Source organism: Condylura cristata, unplaced genomic scaffold (assembly GCF_000260355.1).
Source record: "Condylura cristata isolate star-nosed mole 26May11 unplaced genomic scaffold, ConCri1.0 scaffold00001, whole genome shotgun sequence".
NCBI classification, from domain to species: Eukaryota; Metazoa; Chordata; class Mammalia; order Eulipotyphla; family Talpidae; genus Condylura; species Condylura cristata.
In genome coordinates this window covers 28,519,476-28,544,121 of record NW_004567102.1, presented here as the reverse complement: position 1 = coordinate 28,544,121, position 24,646 = coordinate 28,519,476, and the positions used below count along the sequence as shown (strand labels likewise).

The 24,646-nt window shown below is 39.4% G+C and overlaps 1 protein-coding gene across 3 annotated transcripts in view; it reads right to left on the bottom strand.

Moving 5' to 3' along the window:
* The window catches only part of KCNQ5 (potassium channel, voltage gated KQT-like subfamily Q, member 5), a 460,478-nt gene that overhangs the window by 13,344 nt on the left and 422,488 nt on the right, over positions 1 to 24,646 (bottom strand). For all 3 annotated transcript variants that reach the window (XM_004673622.2, XM_012722138.1, XM_004673623.2), the window contains one exon: positions 10,950 to 11,058. In XM_004673622.2, the coding sequence (XP_004673679.2) occupies positions 10,950 to 11,058 (109 nt within the window). The remainder of the gene's footprint in view (positions 1 to 10,949; positions 11,059 to 24,646) is intronic.

The following is a 24,646-nucleotide window of genomic DNA, read 5'->3' as shown; positions in this document are numbered from 1 at the left end:
GAAGTACACTGCTGAGGGGAGCAGGAGGCGGGTCGGGAGAGGTCTGCCGCCCCATGTGGGTCACCTCTGGGGCAGGTGGGGATCGAACTCATGCTGAAGTGGCTATAGCTTCTTAGTGCCATGCTTTAACCTGCTTCACCACCAGGGAGGGCCTAAACTATTATATTATTTAAAAAAAAGAATACTGGGTGAATAACTCGAGAAGAAGGGGGGACACCCACCTTCTCACTCCAGATGCTCATCTCTATTCGTTCTTTTGCGTGCAGCCCACACTCCAGCCTTTCTGGATTTTCCTGTCACCAAAGTGCTCATTCCTCAGGATTCTGTCGTTGGCTCTACTTAGAACGCTATCCCAGTTTCAGTTCAGACACTGAATTCTCTAGGAAGTCTATGCTCACAGAGGTAAATGGCCTTAGCCCTTTCAAATATATTGTCCTGTAGCAAGACCTGTGACATTATATCTCACCCAGTATAGTTTACTGATGTCAGGAGCTGTGTTGCTCACCCTAGCATCTTGCACAATCCCTGACGAAGATTAGATTCAAAAATACTTGCTGAAGAAATGAATGGGGCTTAGTCACTCTTTTAGTTGTTCAAAGTTGTTTGTGGCAAGGCAGACTCTTGTAGAGACTTCTAAAAAGAATGATTTAGAACAGATCTGAGTTTTTTAGGCACACTGCAGGGGAACATAAGCCTTTGAGTCCCTTCCACAAATACGAAAAAGTTTCTAAAGTAAAAATAAATGTTCATTCATTAGTAGTCAGGGCTCTGCCTGATCCAGAAAAGAGTCATTTAAAATAGAGCTGCTTCTGAAAGTCATGAAACTGTAACAATCTTCTCTCTTCAATTATGAGTAAAATTAGAACCCCACAAAGCAACTAAAAAACCAACAATAGGGTATCAGTGAAGGAGGAGAAAGACAAAAACACTGATATAACTCCAAGCAGTAGCTGATATAACTCCAAGCAGTAGCTGATATAACTCCAAGCAGTAGCTGACAGTAGACCTCGTGAGAAGAGTGCTCCTGGCATCTCCATTTTTGCAGGTAAGGAAACTGAAGCACAAATAGGTTAAGTAACTCCCCCGAGGTTAAAGAGCAGTTAAGTGTGGAACTGGAATTTGAACCAGTCTGGTTTATGTCTTAATAACAATTTCTGTTGTTAATATTAAACAAGATAACAGAATATTTATACAATACTGTTATTTTCATTCATATGTATTTGGCACATTGTAGGTGCTCAAAAAACTGCAAAGTGAGTAACTTGTTCCTACTGGTATTGTGGAAGGCCCTTTGGAGGACTAATAAAAGGCTATGGAGGAAGTTACCCTCTCTTCCCTCCATGAGGTTAAGCGGCATCACTGGAGCTAAATATAGAGCAAAGAGCAAAAACACCTTAGGACCAGTTTCCTTTGGTGGTGTCCCTAAGAGGCTAGAATCCGATTCACAGAGCTGACATGTCCCCATCTGACCACTAGAGGGGGGAAAAGATTCACCAAAAACGTAGTAACAGCTTAACACTGCAGGAAGTTGCTCATACAATTTTCTGAGCACGCAGAAATAACTAACTCACAGTTAAATGCTGGGTAGAATCTATCTATATTTACACACAAACACATGTGCACTTATATGGAAATGGAGGTGCATTTGTTGTGCTGCCATGAGTTATAAAATTTTGCAGAAGTTTTATTCCAGTCCTCCAAGTTGGGGGTAAAAACATTGCAGATGAATATGCAGAGATAAGAACGATTAGAAAACAGAAGCAGCCACCACCAAACAGATGGACGACCCGGCCAGCAGCCAAGGCCTGTGCGGGCGGAGAGGGCTCAGCCAACTGTGAACTGAAGAAGCAGTTTGATTGACTGTCAAGACAGCAGTACTTCCCAAGCTTGGCTGCTCATTGTTGTTAGCATGGGAGTTAAAAAAACCCCACGATGTCTGGGGTCCTACCTCCAGAAATCTGAATTGATCAGAGAGTCTATAAAACTCTTCAGGTGGTTCTGAGGTATGGCTAAGGTTGAGAACACTGAAATGAAGGCAGGATAAGAAGGTGGGGCAGAATGATCTTGAGAGTCCCAGCCTCCATCCAAAGAGGTGATGGTGGGTTTTGCTAATAAGTCTTTTAAGTCACAAGTGTCAGGCAGAATCAGTGCACCTTGTGTCAGGTTCTGATCAACACTCAAATGCTTCCTGCTCCTCCTTCCCTGAGCAAAGCCTGAAGTTTCAGGTAGAAGGAGTTAAGGGGCCCTTGCTGGTGTTGCAATGGGTTAGGATGCAGCACTGCAAACTGGCTGCAACCGCTTCAGTGTGAGTTTGATCCCTGGTCCCGGAGGTGATCCACATGGTGCAGCAGATCTCTCCTGACCTGCCCGCTGCTCCCCTCAGCGGTGTACTTCGTTGATCTGCCTGTTCTGCTCCCCACTCTGTCTCTGGTGAAGACTCTCACCACCCCTGCACCTCTGGCTTGTACCCCAGTTCTGCATGAATAAATAAATAAATCTTTAAAAAAAAAGATAATCTGCCAACTTATGCATAAAAAAAAAAAGAAGTAGTTAAGAAATGCCATTAGTTTTTCAAAGGACTACCTTTGAAGGGAAATGAGAGCCAGTGTGGTGCAGTCATTCATATATCAGAGATTTATTGAGTACCTACTATGTGCCAGGCTCTGAGCTAGATGCCAGGAACTGACGAGAAAGAAATGACCTCTGTTGTTTAAGCACTTCCATGTTAGTAGCAGACAGACTAGCAGGCAGTTATACTCTGCTCTCTGAAGGAAAGGTGGTGGGGGGAGACAGGTTGATGTGGGAGCAAAGAAAAGGGTGTTAGCCAGGTTGGGAGAGGTAAAAGGAAATGATTTCTAGAGTTCATGCACCCCAACCCTAGGAATAGACTACCAAATTTCTCAAGGCTGCAGAAACAGTCCCTTTCTTTACCCAGATCTGGCTTTAGGTGTGGATGTGTGTTTCTCTCCTCCGGGGTCTTTTTACTTTATGCTGCAGAGGTGGATCAGCTTACTGACCTGCATTCCGTATCCACCTCTTTCCCAGCTGGGGCATCCCTGATTTCTGACTGTGAGAAGCACAGCATCTATCTGCCTCAACAGCAAGGGACCTCTTTTTTTTTGTGGTGGCTCAGAATCTTGATCACTGAGTCTCTTCGAAGGCTTTACTGCCTTTCAGAGATTGGTCAGAGATTGGTGTTGATCACGGAACGAACTTAGCCAGACACGGGCATGACGATGGAACTCGCTCACCTAGGCCACTATGGAAGAACAGGCATGATGTGTTTGGACAATTTATGTATTTTCCTGTTAACACATAACCATGATTCAATAATATGTATTTTCATTTGTGTATACAGCATTATGATCTTGAAAACCCTTTAAAGCTAGTCATAGAAATCTATGTCCCAGGCTCCTGCACCCTATGCTTATCTCAGCTTGGCAACTGGCGTGTGGTGAAGGAAACCCAACCGCATTTCCTTGCTTTTAACTCTTGATGAAGACTTGGACATTAGTTTCACTGGTACCCAGTCTTTCTGCTGCCCTTACTGGCAGGACAGTCAGCAAATGGTTAACTTTACTCCTAGATTTGTGCGCACTGATAGGGTAACTAAATTTGGGAATTTTGTTGTCTTAGAAGTTTAAAACCTTATATAAACTTTTAGAGTGTGAAACCATAAGTAAATAAAGTGCTCGTACATATTAATTGCTCTTAGATAGTTTTAGTCATGGTACTGAATTAAGACATTCAGCTTGATTTACAACCAAGTAAAAGGTTAAAAATTAGATGCTGCAAAGCAAGTATATTTTAGTCAAAACATCAGTTTAATGCAGCCTCAGAGATATTGTGGCCACTAGCAATTATCTTTGAAACAGAAATAAACAAAAAGAACATTGCAGGGAATATATTAGCTGATTTTAAAAATATGTGCTAAGTGATCCATAAACTGTTCTTCTAGCAGCGTCCTTTACTGTAACATGTCATTGACTTGGCTGTCAAGGATGTCTTACTAGTGACTTGCAAACAAAGACTCATCACCTCTGCTAAAATAGCAGAGATGTCATCAGCAAAATTAAGAACTGGTGATGATTAAACAGCTTGTAGATTTAACAAAACCCCACAACGGCAAATATGTGTGCCTCTTCTTCTCTATTTGTGGAGTGTTCTTGTCTGAAGTGCGATTTCAGAAGGATTCAGAGTTGAGGATGCATTTCAGGGGATGGTCAAGAGCATCCCTACACATGCCTTTCAGAACAGGAAGAACCTAAGGCCGGCCACTGGAAAACCTTTTTATCCAATCCAGCATTACAGTGAGGCCTGAGCTGCATACCCACCTTGGAAAGCCTGACATGTTATCTGTGGTTTTTCTCTTTGCTGATCAGATCTGAGCAATTTGAGAAGAGCTGATGAGTCTTTGCTAGTTATAAAGATGCTTTTGATACCTATCTATACTCCCACTAGGCTGGAAGTTTCTGGTAGCTTATTCAACAGTATGCTGTTGATAATTGGTCTTCAAATCCCTTTGTCTCTATTGCATTTTCCTCCAAAGTCACTGATGACCTCCATGTTGCCATTTCCAAAGGAGCTCCTTACCCTTTGTCTTCTTGACCTCTGAGCAGCACTTAACATAGTCAACTGTTGCCTCCGGCTTGATTCTGTGTTGACTGTTTTTTACTTTATACTTCCACACTCTCCCTGGGGTGAGACTTGTGTAAAGCATTGATTTCTGTACTAATGACTACTATTTGTCCCCATTCCAGGTTTTTCTTCTGGGCTTCAGATCTAGGGGTCCTGCTGGTCCCTGCTGTAATCCCTCAAATTCAGGGCTAGAAGCCATGCTCATGCCCATCCAAGCCAGTCTGTCTGACAGGTGCCCAGATATACCCTCCTTAATTCCCCCTGCTCTTTCACTCCATTCTCTCCGACCAGTAAATTTCCTAATCCTATCATGTTTTGCCCGAAGAGTTCTGAAATCCTTCTTCACAGTCCTTTATCATAACTGCCTGGCCCAGGTTCCCAGAAGATCCAGGTAATGTAACATTAGTCCTTCCTTCCTAATTAATCCATTCTCCAAGTTTAATACAGTCAAAGCCTCCATAAATTGTCGCTTGTTATTATGGTTCCTGCTCCTCTCCTCAGTCTAATCTCTCCTCCCCTCAGTCCTTTCTAACTCACACTTTCTGATACTCTCCCTTTTGGTTCCCACTGCCTAAACACCCCCCCCCCCACCGATAACCTACATATCATACATGTCATATCTACCAGACCTCTGCTTTCTTCCAGAAAGCTTTTCTGGATTCCACCTCCCACATACGTGCCAACTTTATGTCTGCCCAAGTGTCCTGGATTTCTTTTATTATAATGATATGTTGCTCTGTACCACAGTTGACTGTTTGCAGATGCTAAGCAGGATCTTTCTTGTTAATGGCTGTCCCCATGCATCGTGCAGGAAAGAAACTCAATATGTGTCTGCTGAGTGTGTGACCCCGGGGCAGAACTATAAAGAGTCTGTAGGCAGGCATCTGTATGGGTAGGAAGGGAGAGGAGAGGTAATTTCCACTCCTCACAGTTGTCTTATTTCTTGGGAGGTTTCCTGGAAGGGCAGCAAACTCACTTAGCGTAGAAGGGGGAAGAGATCTATTTGGAACATTGATTCATGGTTGGTTGCAAAAAGTGTTTTTCCTACCCCACATGGCATAACGTTGAGTAATTTCTCTGGTAGGTGGTGAGGAGATTGCTGACTGTTTCCTGGGGAAGGAGGTGCAAGTTGGTAGCATTGGTTGTAACCATGAGCACCCCTCAGAAGAGAGGAAGGGGTGCTCTTCATTTGTGAGCTAGCATGGGAGCAGGTGGAGCTTGGGAGAAGGTCTGGCTAGAGCAGAGGGTGGGAGTGTGGGCCACAGGCTGTGGAGGCCCTAAGGAAGCCTGACAACTGGAAGGTTACAATAGCTGACATTTACATAGTGCTCACTCCCTACATGCTGGCATTGTTTCACGTGCTTTGCAAATGCTATTTAATCCCACCCTAATCGTACAAGGTCAATGCAATTACCACCCTCACTTTATTAATAAGGAAACAAGGCAGAGAGAGGATATTAGTTGCTCATGGTTGCTCAGAGACTACTGTGTCTGGGATCTTTGAGCAGCTCTCAGGAGGGTGTAGACAGGCCAGAGTTTGCTAAATGGTGCCAGTAAAGTTGGGCTGCAGCTTCAACTGAAGAGTTTTTAATTCATTTGAGCCTTTAGAAGGCTGGTTTGTCCTGGGAAATAAAAGGGAAACGTAACAGGTCTGGGGATGGTTACATAGAGATTTTAAGAGAAGTGAAGAACATGATACAGTCAACAGCTTCTCAAGGTCATTTCTCTTCAAAATAAGGAGTAATCTCCTCAGGTTGTTTTGAGTCTCTTCACACACACACACACACACACACACACACACACACACACACACACACACACACACACACACACACACACGTGCGCGCGCGCGCCAAAACAAAAACAAAAAACCCCAGGTACAGTATTCTGATCCATTTCTTGATGAGTGACAGAAAACATGGCTATACCAACACGCTGACTAGAGAACAACTGCTGCTGAAGACTTCATTAAGAGTGGCTTCAATCCTGGATGTAGTGATTCAATCCTGGTAAGAAGCAGGGAGCTTTCCACTGCAATATTTTACTAGATAACATAACTATTCCAGATTGTCCAATCTTTAATATGCCACTTGGATGTTGCATTGATGAATGTATATGAGAATTTAGTTGGTTCATACAGAAAAACAACTATTTCCTTTGTCTTTTATTTTTTATTAATTTATTCCTTTCCGTAGAAGTGATGTTACTCTACATAAGTGATTTACACGGTGCAGTGGTGTGTTGCGAAATAAATTATCAAGAATGTTTTAAAAATTATTTTTCTGTGACTAAGTATAGAATTGTATTAATATGACTTCAACATTTATTTCAAATAGATGAGTGTTTGTTAATTCTTGTGTGAAATTTTGTCCAAGATTCATACGTACACAGTGTTTACATGCCAACTGCAAGCTTGAAGCTTCACAGTCTACCTCTTTAGATATTCTCAACTAATCCAGATACTTGCTATTGTGAAGGAAAAATTATGGGCTGATTTTAATTAAAAAATTTTAAGTTCAAATTTTATTGACATAACCATAATTTGGGAGTATGACTTTGCACCTCAGCCGTGGCCTCCACCAGAGCCTCAGTGTCAATGCACCATCAAGTCTCATCCCTCTTTTCTCTGGTGAACACTATATTTTCACAGCCATTTTTCTTGTGTTTGGCCCCTTTTCCCCCTTTGGTTATTTATATTTCACAAAAGAGTACTACCATCTGGTTATTTTCTTTTGTTCTGTGACTTATGGCATAATCACCACATGATCTACCCTTTTTTTCTGACTTAGTTTCAATCCAAAAAGTTATTCTGAAGTATATTTTGGGCAGCAAAAGGTAAGAAGGTATCGTACCATGTGTTATGGCTGAACCGTATACTGCCCAAAGTCATATCTTAAGACTATCCTCAGTATCTCTGCACCTCTGGCCTGTACCCCAGTTCTTTTGTGCATAAATAAATAAATCTTAAAAAAATTTTCCAGTAATTTTACGCACTCCAATTAAATAATATTTTGAGAATAATCTGAGGTAAACCTAGAAGAACTACACCAAATTAGTATTCTTTTGTCTTTTAAAACAACTTTTAGAAATGCCTAAGAATAGCCACTGTTTATCACCATAGAAATTGATGTTATTAATTTAAAAAATGGTTTAAAGTACATTTGGGTCCAGAATAGTACAGAGATTGTCCTTAAATATCTCCCACCTGAGAGTCTTTCCTCTCACACCTAACTAGAAACTAAAAAAATGACAGATGACTGGTAAGTGTTAATAACCAAAAGTAAGGTTTCCTAGTTTGCTCTCTGCCATCCTTGAGCTATACCTTTTCTGTTACAGATTTTACTTTTGGTTTGACTCTTAGGAAGAACCATGATTATTATGCGTCACTGAAAGACAAAAGATGTGTTTAAATAGTCATATTAAATCATCAAACAATCAAAAAATAACAAGGAAAATGCCAAAACAAAACTGCTATTTTAGACATGAACAGCAGTGGCTCACACCTACAATTAGAAAGTTTCCTTTAAAGCACTCTTTCAGGTGAGTTGTATGATGTGGGCATGTCTGGCAAAAATCATTTTAGGCAACTGATGTTTAGCATATTTATTTGATGGAAAGCAGGGAACTTTTGCATTGTGCTCCTTATAATATTTAGTGATATCTGTATCTGTATGCAAACTCCTTTCTAGAACTAATTTTATTGGCTTATCTTTTAATCATATGTTTTTAGAAAATCAATACTATTATAAGTTAAACCATTTCCAACTAGGTTACTATTGAATGTAGTTCTATCCTTTTCAGGAATCCAACCATCTAAAATGAAATTTAGTGGTGATTAAAAAAATGCCACTAACTAGAACCTGGCTAGGGGGAGTAAAACATCCCTCTCAAATATCACAAAGTAGTTAGCAGAAACTTCAGAGGCCCACACAAAAGGAGAGACATAAATAATAAGGTTCTATTGAAAATAAGGCCCAAGAAGGCATGAAAAGGAGGGATCCTGCAAAGGACTTTACAAAAATCAGTCAAGTTTCAAGAGGAAGTTATAAGAAAGCAAATCTTATGCTGCTGCTAAAGTGCTTAGCTAGCAGAATAAACCTATTTCATATATATTTTTTTCATCTCACAATTCTTTTTATAGGTAGTGAAGCAAAAGCAGAAGCCTTCAGAAGCCTTGAGAAATGACACAAATTGAGGCAAGTCTGACTTTTAGGAAACTTAATCTGTTCCCATTAGATAAGATTTTGCAGTACTTGTTGCAAGGGAGACTAATATGTGGGAGAATGGGACCATACTCACTTAGGGTCTTTGATGGATAAAATTAATGAATGTAAAGAATTTCAACTGGCAAAAAACTAGTAAAAATCAGTTTTTTCCAGTAGAGTCCTGACAGAACATTCTGCAGTGATGGAAAGGCTCCATTTTTTTTTTTTTTTTTTTTGTTCAATACAATAGCCCTTGTATCTACTGAGCACTTTAAATGTGGGTAGTTTAACTAATGAATGAAAAATTTCATTTTGTTTAGGTTTAATTTTAATTAGTTTTCAAATTTAAAACTCTCATGTGACTAGTAGTCACCGTACTGGACACTCCAGTTCTGGATTCTTACTTCCTCACTTAACTGAAAGCTTCAGGCATTATTTTCCAACAAAGACAAGTTTTATGGGCTAAGATATTTCTCATCTTTTAGGTTTCCCAGAAGTGAGCTGATCCTAAAATTTTCCAAATTGGGATGCCCTGAGAAAGACAAGGAGTGTTATTAACAATGACAGGGCTGTAATCTGGAATGGTCCAGGGCATATAAGAGGGAATGGTCCCTCTACCTGTGGGGACTGCTGCTTGAGGATTTCATTGGGAAGTGGGTTTTACTCCCTTTTTGGGGTTCCTGTTATAGGTAATGTTTAGGCATCTTCTGGGGTACACACTTTCATCATACTACTTTTTAAAAAGATTTATTTGTGCATACAAGCATTGGGGTACAGGCCAGAGGTGCAAGGGATGAGAGGATTCACCAGAGTCAGAGTGGGGAGCAGAAACAGGCAGACTGACAGAAATATACTGCTGAGGGCAGCAGAAGACATTTCAGGAGAGGTCTGTTCACCATGTGGGTCAGCCCCTGGTCGGGAATGGAACTTGTGCTGTAGTGGCTGCTGAGAGCTTTACAGTGCTGTGCTTTAACCCGCTGAGCCACCAGGGAGGGACCAACCCTCTTTTATTTATAGAGCTCTTACTGGGACTCTATTTCTTGCTCTGTGATTTTTAGTAATTTTTTCCTTTAACCAGCATCTTGAGTTCCTTAATCAAACCTTAGGTTAGAGTTACTCAAAGGCCTGGGTTTCTTTTGGGGAACATATTTTCTAAGTGCCCCTGGATGTCAGGGCTGGACCAGGACTTCTGGGCTCTCAGCAAGTGAAATGGGCCAAGGAAGCACTCTCATTGTAAGGGTCCGATGTGAGACACTCTAATACTCTATGACTTTCCTTGCCCCCACACTTATTTACAAACATCTAACTCACATCTGCTTTCCCAGTGGTTTTCAGCACTAGAAACATGATGTTAAAGGACCAACTGAAAACAGAAGTAAACAATCAATCACACTGATATCTGAGATTAGACCAAGTACCTGATCACAAAATTGGGTTGGATATTTTAAGCTTTCCTGTGGCTTTTGGGGAAGAGGCAGAAAGAACCAAAAAGATCAGAGGTATTACTGTCAGCATTACTGATAGATAAGAATTCTCTCAAAGCTGGGCAGACTGAGCATGCAGTGGTCCAGATTCCAAATATTTTTGGGAGTGAGTGGTCCTGGAAATGTAAATCTAAGTTGCTTTGGGTGGTCTCTTAGCTTCCTGCCCTCAGTAGAAGCATACTAATCTCAGCCTCTAGCAGTTACATTTCAGCAGTCAGGAACAACCCACTGCAGATTGCTTTAGTCTTTCCACTTTCAGAACTCAACCTGTTTTGAAATAAATGTGAGTGCTTTTTCTTGAATACAAAATACAGAATATGGACTGAGCATCAAGGCATAAAAACAATTAAAAAAAATCCAATTGCAGCTACACACTAAAATGTCCTTAAAGCAACAAATTCACATGGCAAGCCACCCACATTTTATAATATTCTTTGTGTTGAGCACAGTAGAGTTTTGTATTAAGAAAAAGATATTTCAAAATGTAATAGATGTGTGGATGAATAGGAAAAGAGAAAGTAATTATTCCAGGAGATTTACCTGCAAGAAAAAGAACTTAGCACAGTAATTCAAATAAGCAGAGGTAGATCTCCGAATCATTTTGTCAAAGGTTTTCACCAACCTGATAGCTCGAATGACAGTTTTAAGTGGTGGGGTGAGGTCTTCTACTGATACATCACACTGGCATCCTTTTTCATCATATACATCATCTGTGCCAAGCGCTGTGTCAGCTACAAGAGAAAATTGCCAGTTAAATACCACCACCACCAGCAATTTGAAACATGTTGCTGAATTTGTGTCACAAACAAATGGGATGGGGTGGGGAAACTCACAGACTTATAAATCAAAATAAGTATACAGTCAGCCATAGTTTCCCCCAATATTATCATGTCTCCTCTTTTATAACTTCACAAATTTGATATGACTGACATGGCTGCCTTTCTGAGCTGTTTTCTATGGGGAAGATGAAGCTGTTGATGCACTGTCTTTCCGATGGTGGTGATGGAATTGTGCTGATTCACCCATGCTCTTTAGTCCAGTTCTTTTGAAACTAACAGTCAGCATTTAAAGAACAGCTGTTTGGAATTAGGCAAATCGTCCTTGGACACTTAACTAACTGACCAGTATACATAGAGCTGGAAGCCCAAGCACTGGCCGCCACTAGCCCCATGCCCTGAACAAGTGTGCTGAGCAGTCAGATCCAAGAACACCGAGTACTTAGCGGCTACTGGGTACAGAGCGTGGGTACAGGCAACCCAGGACAGAGCTTGCAAGACAGTCAAAGCTGAGGGCAAACTAGATAAGAAAATCACTTCCCCATAAATTAAGATTTGGAAAAGAGGTAGGGTTACAATGAATATCAATTTAGTAAGGATTTATAAAATTAATAAAGAATAAACATATCATCCCAATTTTATTTTCAGCAACAGAATATTGCAAGTAAGTTAACATTCCTGTAATACAGAATCAATTAAAGAAATGTTGGCAGGTTTATACAATGGATTATTAGGAAAATATTACAAGTCAGGTTGAAGACCAGGAACTGGGACAATATCACAATATAAGAGAAAAAAAAAAAGCTATGTCCTATGTCTTTCTGAGATTAAGAATGATTTTAATCTTTTTTGCCTGGCTATCTTAAAAAAAAATTTGTAATGAACATGTAGTACCTTGGTAACAAAGTAAATAAAGTAATAAAAATGTACTCATGAGAGATGAGTTTTTAAGCTTCCAAATATTGTTTATTTGGAATTTAAGCCTCTCGAAATGCTGATATAACACTAAAGGACTAATACTGCTTTTTGCTCTGTGCTCACTTGTGTGTCATGAAAGGGAGGGGCTTTGCCATGGGCTGGTGGGGTCCTGAGTGAGTTCAAAATCCTGAAAGGCCGAAGGCCGTCGGGGTCTGTCCATTGAAGCAGTCTTGCATTTGGACTGCAGTGAGTACATTTAGTTAAACTATAGTACTGTCTGTATTGTTTACTGGCAGTAAAGTGGTGATGCAGAACAACATGATGAGGTATGCAGATGGGTCTTCACAGTGCTTCATGGACTCCTACCCTCCAACCTAATACGTGGGAGAGATAGGACCACTATCACTACTCTTCAGTAGTGATACTAATAGCAATTGCACATTGAAATGTCAGTCACGTAGGTGAACTTTGGCATATTAGTTTACTTCCTACAACTCTACAAGCTGGTGGTGATATTGTGCCTAGTTTTTAGAAGCCAAATTGAGGCTCAGAGAAGGTAAGTGCTTTACCTGAGACCAAAATGATGGTTAAGTGGAGCTAGTAAGTTACAGAGCATGTTATTAAAATCAATTTCCCTGTGACTCCAAAGCCCTTGCCCTTTACATTGCATTACCTAGTGTCAGAATGCAGTCAGGGTTCAATAGCGGATTAAATCTTGGCAAGCAATGTCAGGAGAGAGCGAAAGAAAGAGCTCACCACACATGCGGTCTGCTGGGTGCATCACTCCTTTACAGAGGAGTTTGCCACAGTTTAAATGAGTATGTCAATTCATTCTGTTTGACTTTCATTCTGACTCAGTGATGCCCTTGGGAGTAACTGGTTTATTGTGCTTAATTGACCACTCACATACACAACCCTTCAGCATAGAAACAGCACATCAAGGGTAGACGACCCTCTTCCAGGAACTCTTGGTGATTTTTTCCTCTGATTTAACAAATTTGCACTTAGCACACTGCTATAGTGGGTGAAACAGTGTTACCACCAAATTCATGTCCACTAGGAATGACAGTCTTTGCAGATGTTTTCAGGGTTGACATGAAATAATATTGGATTAAGGTAGGCTCTAAATCCAATGCAAATGTCTTTCTAAGACAGAAAAGGAAAAGACAAGGGAACAGAGATGATGCAGGGAAAGACTGGAATGGCAGATCTATAAGCCAACACCACCTAAGGTTAGTGGCAACCACCAGAAGCTGAGAGAGACATGGCGTGGCTTCTCAGAGAGATGGCGTGGCTTCTCAGAGACTCCAAAAGGAACCAGCTTTGGTGATACTGTGATTTTGAACTATGACAAGACACATTTCTGTTATTTTAAGCCACTCAGTTTCTGGTGGCTAGTCACGGAAGTCCTGGAAAACTAATACAATTGGGAAAACTCTTCTTTATGGTATCTAATTCTTCATTTAAGGATAATGATGACAGAGGTAATAATTGTAATAAGCAGTTTTAGAGAACTCGAATTATATGCCAAGAATTTTGTTTTAAAACCCATGAGATGTGTATCATTATCGCTACCTCCTATTTTATAGACTATGAAAAATAAGGCATCAAAGGCTAATAAACCTGTCCAAGGACACACAGAGAGGAAGAGAGAACCAGAACTGAAATTCCAGCACTTGGGTTCTGGAGCTGCACTACTGAACTCTGCCTGACCCTGAGTCGCACTTGACTCCTTCCAGATTGCTCCTCTTACTGCCTCTGGAACCTTTTGCCTGCACTGCATTTTCCCTCACAGGTCTGTCTGTGCTCCTAGTGTGGTGGCCTAAGGTGAAGTGATTCCACAACTGAGTAATCAGATTTGGAGCAGTGAGGTGACCCTGGCCACCTGCTGTATCAGTCCATACCCCAAAGGAGATGTGGAAATAGACATGTCTGGAACTACAAGAGGTGTGCTTGGGTGGGAACAAGGGGACTGACACACATGCTGGGTGGCTGACAGGACCCCAGCTGCCATTTTGGAGCCATGTGAGACATCAGATGTTAGTTCCCCAAAGGAAATATCAAATAATGCACTTTGTCAGGATTCTCAGAATACACCAAAGTACTTTATACTTCTCTTTAGAAGAGGCAGGGGACTTCCTTGAACTCTGAACTCTAGTGAGAGGGTCTTCTAATATAGTCCCATCTCGTGCCTCTCAGAAAACTGGGGGACAATGGAGAGGTTATGGGAAGGCTGATAAGGCAATGCTTGCAAAAATGATTTATTAAACACACCATAATGACATGAAGATGCAGGTACAAAAAATTAAGTAGCATAAAATATGGGATCTTTTTGTAATGAGGTTAATGGGAAACCTTTCCAGCAGGTGTTTACAGTCATATTAAGTACAAAAGTAAAGATGCTGAAGCTATCATGTTTGTGCTGATTGTAATTGGAAAGGCTATGTTCCAGATGATTATAAGACTGTTTCCACCTGGCCTAAAGCTGTCCCTCTTCATCCTGGTCCTGAACCAAGTGAGAGCTTCAGGCTATTCTACCTGTTCGGGTTGGCAGAGGATGGCAGTTAGTCACCAACTGCATTATGTTCAAGTGCATCTTACTGTGGAATTTTATTACACCACTGATAGTTTAATTAATGCCTTGAACAATCAAGTTATCAGTCTTACCATTTTTTTTCTCTTAAGGTTTATTTAGAGAAAATGAATAGGAAATATATAACCTTGCTGGCAAGTGTTGAAGCAAGGCTGAATTAAGGATTTCTTTTTCTCCTTTCAAAGCCACAAAAACGGAGAAAAAGCCATCTTTCTGCCACATAAGTATCTTCAGGCATCAACTTTCTTTTCAGTGAAGTTAATAATCTATTAAGTGCCTTTCTAATGATTCCTAGAAGCGTAAACCCTTGGTGAACTCTAAGACACTTGGGTGGGGCTAGATTTTCAGCCAAGGCTGGCACTGCTTTCCAACCACACATCTGGCGCTTTGCCTTGGCATTTCAGAAGATGTGGGTTATGGGGACATAAGTTTATGTAAGCACCTATCTGTATAAAACTTGGTCACATAGGGCAAAATGCCCATGGACTGGGATACTTGCTAACATCCAGTTTCCTGTGGGCCATCAGTCTGAGTCTATCCCACAGCACAGTCCATGCTTGGATAAAAGGTAAATTACACTCCTCTTTTTCCTATTAATTAGCATTTTAAAGATTTGCTTTCTAATACTTTGTTTCCCTACATTTTGGAAACTCTTATCTTATGGTATTTGTAAAGGACCAGTTGGACTTCAGGTGTGCAGAGAAAGGAAGTAAAGAGAACATTCTGGAAACTCCCATTATGGCCAAAGACAATTTTTTTCTGATCCTACTATGAAATTTTGCCATCAGGAAGCAGGAATTTATTAAAAAAAAAAAAGTGCAGGTGGTTTCCAGTTCTCTTTCTTGAACGCCTTTTTTTAAAAGCATATTAGATTTATTTTTACATTTCTTGCAGAAATGTACATAATGTATTCTGAACTTAGCTGCACATGAGAAACACCTGGGGAATCGTAATGAAAATCTCAAAACCAAAGATACCCTCAAGATCAGTAACACTGAGAACTGAGGCCTTTAACCCGTTATCAGATTTATTTCTTTATTTTTTAAAGATTTATTTATTTGTGCATACAGAACTGGGGTACAGTCCACAAGCTCAGGGGCGGCGAGAGGTTCCATCATAAACAGAGTGGGGAGCAGAGCAGACAGATGGATGAAGCACACTGCTGAGGGGAGCAGCGGGCGGGTCAGGAGAGGTCTGCCGCGCCATGTGGTCACCTCTGGGGCAGGCGGGGATCGAACTCATGCTGCATGCAGTGGCTTTAGTTTCTCAGTGCTGTGCTTTAACTCGCTGCGCCACCAGGGAGGGCCCAGATTTATTTTTTAAAGTTCCTCAGAAATATCAAAAGTGCAACCAAAAGTGAGGACGACTAATTGTAAGTGGAAAAAAGGGTGCTCCCTGGTTTCTCTTAGCCAGAGCTGAGGAATGTGTTTCACTGACCCACATTAGATTTGGACTCATCTTCTAAGTTTTCCCAGATAACACTATTATATTTTGCACAGGAACAATTTGAGCTGATATAGGTACATCATAAGATGACAGGATTAATGGGGAAAAACCAAAAACAAATAAATAGAAGAAACAACACCAGGGCAAAAAGGTCCCTTGAGAAACTAATCATTGAGGAACAACATTTGATCACTTTTCAGTCTTCTTAAAGGTCTCAGCTTTCAGAATTCCAGCTATTGTCTTCTATCCTTCAGCCATCTGAAATCCATTCTTTAATGCCTAGACCTCTCTCTTTTATGAAAGCAGTCCTGACTACTTTTACATATAAGAAGCTCACATGTTCACAGAACAGAATAAAATCACTGTCAAAGCCTAGCAGAAAGCATTTGTTTGGTCTGTGGAGGAATGATAATGTCCTCATGTTTCGGTCAATAGAAGAAATTATAAAAGAGGCAGCTGACAGCTTTGATCAAGAAGATGAAAAATGTTACTGCCTGAAATAACTAAATTACAATGCAAAGAAAAAAGCTTGATTAGGAAACACGAAAGCTATGAAAAGACTTAATACTTATAATGTATAAGGAGCTTATTTGAATGAATGATAATTCAAAATACAAACATAGGAAGAAGTCAGGAAAATGAATGAAAATTTTCAATTGTACTAGAAATAAAAATATGTAAGTTAGGCCCTCCCTGGTGGCGCAGTGGGTTAAAACACGCACTGAGAAGCTAAAGCCACTTCAGCATGAGTTCAAATCCCGCCTGCCCCGGAAGTGACCACATGGTATGGCAGACCTCTCCTGACCCGCCTGCTGCTCCCCTCAGCAGTGTACTTCGTCGATCTGCCTGTTCTCCTCCCCACTCTGTCTCTGGTGAAGCCTCTCACCATCCCTGAGCCTCTGGCCTGTACCCCAGCTCTGTATGCACAAATAAATAAATCTTTAAAAAAAAAATATGTAAGTTAAAGTTATGTGGAAGTATGGACATACCTATGTAATTAGCAAAAGAATAGTAACTAGAATTAACAAAACTGAAGTGAATCTGGCATAGACATTGCTAGTGACAAAAAATCAAAACAAAATGTACAGCAATAAAAACATTAAAAATTATAATTGGCAATCTTATAGTTTTATGCTGGAGAAATTTTTTTTGAAAATAATTTCAAAAAGAAAATGAATCTAGTTTAATGTAATCATGCTTACTGCATTGTTGCCTATTATAGAGAAATAGTTATGTAAGTTTCAGTGTTCCAGTGTGGGAAACTGCAAAGTATAGTATTTGACACTTTCCATAACAAAAATAATACATCTTTTTTTGAAGCAGAGTATTTGAAAAACAGAAAAGTCATTAGAGTGAAGGGAAAAAAAATCGTTCCAAGTTCTAGAACTCAAAGGCAAGCACTATTGTAGTATATTTCTAATAGGAAAAGTACAAGGGTTAGAAATTCACAATATATTTTATATTAGGCATTTTAGAGAAATAAGCAATGCTTCTATTCCCTCTTGCTATGGGAAACCACATTTAAATGGCCAATATTGGTGTTTGTTATAACTAATTTGTTCCATACTGTTAAGAATTATCATTTATTTTCCAAGGATTTCTTCTTGCTGCTCTTGGCTGTATTTTAATGGACTTTCCCATATTATCATTTTCTAACACCTTAAATATCACCCTAGGGCCCTCCCTGGTGGCACAATGGGTTAGGAAGCACTGCAAACGAGCCGCAGCCACTTCAGTGCGAGTTCAATCCCCAGCCAGGGAGGTGATCCACATGGGGCTGCAGACCTCTCCTGACCTGTCCGCTGCTGCCCTCAGCAGTGTACTTTATAGAGCTGCCTGTTCTGCTCCCCATTCTGTCTCTGGTGAAGACTCTCACCACCCCTCCACCTCTGGCTTGTACTTCAGATTTGTTAAGCATAAATATATAAATCTTAAAAAAAAAATCACCCTAAATTTAGAGGTCCCATTTTTAGCCGTGTGCTACTTCAAAGGTAATTCCTCTAATCCAAATAGAGTTTAGAATAACTAACTGCTTGGGACCTGCATGGATGTACAATTTCATCTCGTCATGTCCTTGGCTTAATTTTGGTCTTGGTTGTATTTTCTGTTCTTTGTTAGATGCCACTTGGTCACCAGGAAATGTACTACTTGCATCTTCAAAACATTTATAAGACACCCAGAAAAACATTCCAGGTAATATTTTTTCCTTTAGCTATTTTCTTTCCAAACATTTTTCATTTTAATGTAGTTTTTCTCTCATGATAACAATTATTCACTGTACACATTTTGAGTATTTGAATTTTTAATTAAATCATAAAGAATGAGAAAAAAATTCATTGATAGTTTTTCTAATGTCTTGAGACAAATCCTGTTAAGTTTGTCCCATTCAGCCTCATCTACTTCCAGATACACCAGACTAGAAGAGTTTCTTGAGGTGCTGTTCAAGCATCATCTCCTTTGGCTCCTTTCCCAGGGGCTACTGTTTATACATGCTTATCCACTCTCCTTTTCTTTCCTTTATTTTTGGTTGATAACGCTGGGTGCTGAATTTTCAGCGGAAAGATTATTATCATGCATAGGATCCCACAGAAGCAAGGGGCGCCAAAATGGGAAGAATGTGAGTATATTTAGAACCATTTAAATTTCAGTACACATATGGCTTTCATGCCATTTTGAAAACTAGAATTTTATTTTGCAGTTTAGCAATTACTTTTAAGTTTTCCAGAGCAAAGAGGATGAGTTGTGGAGAGAAGCATGCCAGAATTTAGAGCCAAGATCTAGCTCTGCAGTGAAATGCCTTTGTATCACATCTCCCTGATTCCCGAGACTGACTCAGCCCTGTCTCCCTGTTTTGTGGACACAGATCTTTTACCACTGTTTTATTATACCGTAGATTTGTTTATAAGCCTCTTTCATTGTGAGACAGTGGGGTAGGGACCATGCTTTCTCTGCCTTGTATCTATCCTGTGTCTTCTCATCCAGGTCACGTCTGGATGGGTGTCCCTAGGACACTGCATGGTACAAAGAAGACACTCAATGCATGCTGGTTTCATGGATGATGAAAAACATTCCCTGTCCACCATGATAGCAGCTCCCTTGACTTCAATAGTGTCTAGATATCAGGATTCTAGAAACACTTAGGCTGGGTAGAGAGCTTTTCACTGTGCTCTTGGGAAGTCATAGGAGGAGTGTCTTCAATGAAGTTGTCTCTTTAGAACTCTTCACCTCCTCTTATCTCCATGGTTTAGCTTTCCAACCCGAGGGAGACTGAAACCTCTCCCTTTAGAACCTCCGTTGGGGAATTTTCCTCTGCAGATAGTCTTAGGTATCTGCTAAATATTATTCTCCAAGAGAACTATCTAGAGGTCACTATTGAAATCTACATACTGCCCCCTTCCATCAATTTATATCTCCTTATGCTCCTTTTTCTTTTTTCTACAGCACACAATTACCATTTAACATGTTAAACAACTCACTTGTTTGTTGTTCATTATTTTCCCTTCTAGCATGTAAGCACCACAAAGAGCAGGTTCTTATGCTCTGATGTATCTTAAGAACCTAGAGCAAGGCCTTTGGGACATGATAAGCAAACTAGCATTTACTGTAGAAGCCAATCAGATGGACAGCAACAACCCTCCACACTGCGCTCGCCTCTAGGTTACAAAGTGTAATTCACTGGTAATTTCTTGATTTCCCCCTTAGTTTTTTCTTTTGTATGGTGGCTTCTTTTTCCTCTAAGGTGATCATTCATACCTAGATAAATTTTGAAATCCCACTGTGTAAAAAAAACCAAATTTTCCCTCATGTTTCATTTTTATAGGATTTAAAAAATAGAATTTCACCTCAGTGGCCTATGAAAATACTTAAGAGGCAAAATAAATTTAAAGTAGAAAACCAAATGACTGCTGTAAGGGAACTCACAAAATATCTGTTGAATATTGTTCACAGCACTTATTTCTAGGTTGAAATGCAAATTATAGCCCACTTTAAGTTAGGATCTATAATTTTATTTAGCACATAGAATTTTAATATCAACACAAAAATCCAAAGGGATTTCTGGCCCTCCCTGGTGTTGCAACAGTTAGGATGCATCACTGCAAGTTAGCTGCAGCTGCTCCAGTGCAGTTGGATCCCCGGCCGGGGGTGACCCACATGGCGTGGCAGACCTCTCCTGACCCGCCCCCTGCTTCCCTCAGCAGTGTACTTCTTCGATCTGCCTGTTCTGCTCCCCACTCTGTCTCTGGTGAAGCCTCTCACCGCCCCTGCACCTCTGTCCTGTACCCCAGTTCTGAATGCACAAATAAATAAATCTTTAAAACAAGGGGGATTTCTGTCTCTAGTTGTTAGTATTATTCATATTAACATGGAAAAATAGCAATTCAGAGTTACATGAATGAAAATATAAATATATTGCAGAGAGATAAAGTGGATATTTTACTCCCTGTACTTTTTCAAATGTGACCTTTATCCCAGTACCTTATCTTGTTAGAATGGTAGGGACAAATTGTGAAATTTCAGTCATGTGATCATTGTTTACTCAATTCTGAATCTTAGGAGATTTGGAGTAAATGGCTTATAAGTTAGTTCTTGTCAAGAATTAGGAAATTATCTCATTGAATTCCCATAGAAATAAAAGATAATGCTAAAATAAAATTAGCAAATGCATCTGTTACTATATTTCCTAGGCCAATGAATTAAAATTATACCATAATTAAAAAAAATTCTGAAAAATGGACTTGCTCTCATTGATAAAAAAGCCCAGTTATTCACATTTGCAACATATATTGGTTTCAGAGTTAAATATACTCTTGTGCTTTTAAATAAAGCAATATAGCAGTTACAAAGCCTATTTTAACATTCTGAATAGGTAACTGTACTTTCCTATGTATTTTTACTAAATTAGATAGATGCAATTTATATAGCAAATGTTGTTAGCACAGATGAAAATTACAGACTGATAGAACACAAAACTTAGTCATGCTTATGGTATATTTTAGTTTATCTTACTTTTTGGTGATATGACATACTTAATTAAACAGAAAATTTGAGACCCAGAATAAACAGTGTAGTACTCAAAACAGACATGGAGAGGTACATTCAAATACACTATCAGAGGAAGTGCAACTTACTTGTTTTTCTAAAAAACATCTGTATTTCCTATAAAAATCACATTCTGAAAAGTAACCCTCCCTCAGCTTAATGGAAGATTCATAGATAAAAATACAACTGGCTTCTAAGTGGACTTGATCACATTTTTGCTGTTGGCATAACCTAGTAGCAGTTTTCAATTTCTTTATATTTCCATCTAAAATAAGAAACACATTTAATATTGTGATCTTTGAGTGTGTGGGTGCACATGTGTGCTCACAGCACACAATTAAGACAGAAGTTCCCTTCTGAGTTAAGGGGGTAAATAAAACACAAACATCTAATTTTGATCCCTCTGAAAAGCCCACTAAAACTACAGTAATGAGAAACTTAAAAAAGACTTTATAAATCTATAAATGGAGAAGAGGTAGCAACAAAATAATTTTGGAAATCAAAGCAGATGTTTAAGTTAGGTAACTGATCACCTGATACCAGAAAGGAAACTGTATGTCAACACTGGGAAAAGCTAGGAAACAACAAAACTTACACTTGGGAAATCTCAAAAGGCTCAGGGATTGGCAGCACCAGGCACCTCTAGGGGTAACTACAACAAGAAAGGTGTGTGAAATCTGTTCCACACCACCTAGGCATATGCTTCCTTCCTTTTCCAGTAGGAGATTGACTGAAAATCTTGGGATGAAAATCACTGCTCACTGTTGGAGGCTGGGTATTATAACAAAAAATGGAGTATCAAGTAACTATATGTAGTTTGAACATTGAGAAAAGCCACTGCTATTTGTTGCCATCATCACAAGGGCAGCAGACATTTACCCACCAGGTAGGAGTTTGGATAAGTACTCTTTGGGACATCTAACCAGTTTAAGAAAAAAGAGCTAAAGACAGTGACACTTGAGATTTATTAGGAAATGACTGACTAAAGTCAACTTATGGTGAAACTCAAAGTTGATCAGCCCCAATAACATGTTCAGATGTCAGTCACCCTTGTCTTCTAAACTTCATTATGAGGAGATAGCTAAGGTGTATTAAATACCTGTGTGTATACCTCCCTATACAAAGACAGATCAAAATCAGCTAGCAAGAACCAGAATTTAAGGAAAAGAAACATTTTAAGCACTGTTATTAATACCTTTATGGACAAAGCAGGATCAACAAAGCAAAATAGGAAGATAAAGACAAAATGGCACTTAGCAACAGCAAGAATAACAAACAATAAGGAACCATAGAAATGACAGCAGAAACAAAAATGTCAATATGAAGTTTGGATGTTGGCACAAGTTCCTAGAAAGTAGAATGAAAGGATAAAGAAATGGAAAGATAAAATCAGAGGCCAGTTCACATATCCAACTCCAAATAATGGATTTCCACAAGAGACAACAGAAAACATAAGGCAAGACGTTGTTAACAGAAATCAATATTCCAGAACAGAGGGTCATGAAGTACCAGTTAAAAATGATCCTTTGAGTATCCTCTGTAGTGGATTAAAAACAAACCCATGTATAGGAATATCATGAAAATTTGGAACACTGGAGACAAAAATTGGATTTTACAAGTTTCCAGAGGTTGAAAACAAAACAAAACAGTGTTGTAACATATACAATGTTGCAAAGCACTGTTATCTCAATAAAAACCAAAACAGGTGCCATACAATAATCAGAATGACTTTTGACTGAAGTCCAAACAACAATGATGACAACAAACACACCAGGGCAAAAAGTTTCCATAATTATGGAAAGATAGGATGAGATAGCATGAGGGTGACCTAAGAGGCAGGCACACTGACAGCTGTCAGCTTTCTTATCTTTCCACTCTGCTTTTAGGAGTTTGGGCCAACTTCATCATCCGAATCTCTTGATGATGAAATCATCTTATCTCAACTAAGTACCCTCTCTACCTGGTCTACTGTGATCACACTGGGGTCTCCTTCACCATTATTCTGTAATTCACATTGTGTCCTCTGTACCCGAGTCTTCTCTCTTGATTAACGCTCCCAGTTTGATGAAACCCAGCATTCTCCACTATACTCCTAAAAAATAGGAAGCTGCTGTAATTTCTATGGTTCCTTATTGCTGGCATTGTTGATTTGTTGATGTTTATTAAATTCGTTTTCTGTCATTCATCAGTCTCTTTTTTCATCCTCCCTCCCTTCCTTCCTTTCTATTCTCATACCATTGTGCTGCATAACAATGATTTGTTTAAGACAGACACATATATGAGAGTTGTCTCTCTGTATAGTCAAGGTGTGTAATGGGCTACACCATTGAGGTTAGTTTAAGCACACTCTGTGATGTTTATACAGCAACAAAGTCACCTATTAATGCATTTCTCGAATGTATCCCTATTGCCAAGTGACACATGACTATACTAACTAGGGTTTTGTTCTCTGTAATAAGAGAGTAAATCAATAAAGAGAAAAATGTGAGAACTTGTAGACTGGGGATTCAATGTAGAAGAACATCTAAAGGAATTCAAAAGATAATGGTTGGGCAGCAGGCTACAGAGTAGCCTGCTTAGCTAAGAGGGTGGGGTTTCCAGGATGTATTCTTCAAAAAAAGTGAAAATGGAACAGACCAGTTATCTGATGCAATTGACTTTGTGGAAAATTTTACTGAGAGATTACTGGAAGATGTGGGAAGAATATGAAAGCAATAACAAGAAGAAACAGGACGTTTATTTACTACAGGAAAAGCAAAAATAAGAAAAAATGGTACTATAACATAGAACAGAAGCATAATGTAGACACTGGATTTTGACTTATTAAAAAATTACAAAACCTAGATTAGAAAGACTGGATTAGAAAGGGAAACAGTAGGAGGGAAAAAAGCTAAACTTTCTTTCCCAGAATTTGAAGTAAATAAATAATGCTCAAAACTAATTAATCATAAATCAGTCACTCATACACAGACTGCTGAAAAATAGAAAGTTGTAAATATCAGAAAAACTGTCAAAAACAGGAACCTTTTCAGGGAGAATGGGAAGTTGCTGCAGGGAACCATCATATTTTGTTATAGAGGGCTTATATTATTTGGTTATTTATTTAATTATTTTAAACTTTCAATTTTGTAGGTTGTAATCATAAGTTCATATTTGTAATTATATATTCATATGCTATTGTAAGAAATAATACTGAAGTCCATGTTCCCTTCACTCAGTTTTTCCCAGTGGTAAGATCTTACAGAAGTATATCACAAAATTACAGCCAGGATGCTAACATCAATACTCTCAAGCTACATTTCCATCTTCACAAAGTGTTTTCACGTTGCCTTTTTAGAGCCTCTCACCCTCCACCAGTGACTCCTCGCAAAAGACTAACCTGACCTGTTGCTAAAATTCTCATTTCGAGAATGGTTTTAAATGGAATCTTAGAGTATTGACCTTTTGAGATTTTTTTTTTCACTCAGCAATAATTCCCTGAAGATTTATCCAAGTTGTTGGGCATATCAATGGTTTGTTCACCATTGGTTCATTATTGCTGACATA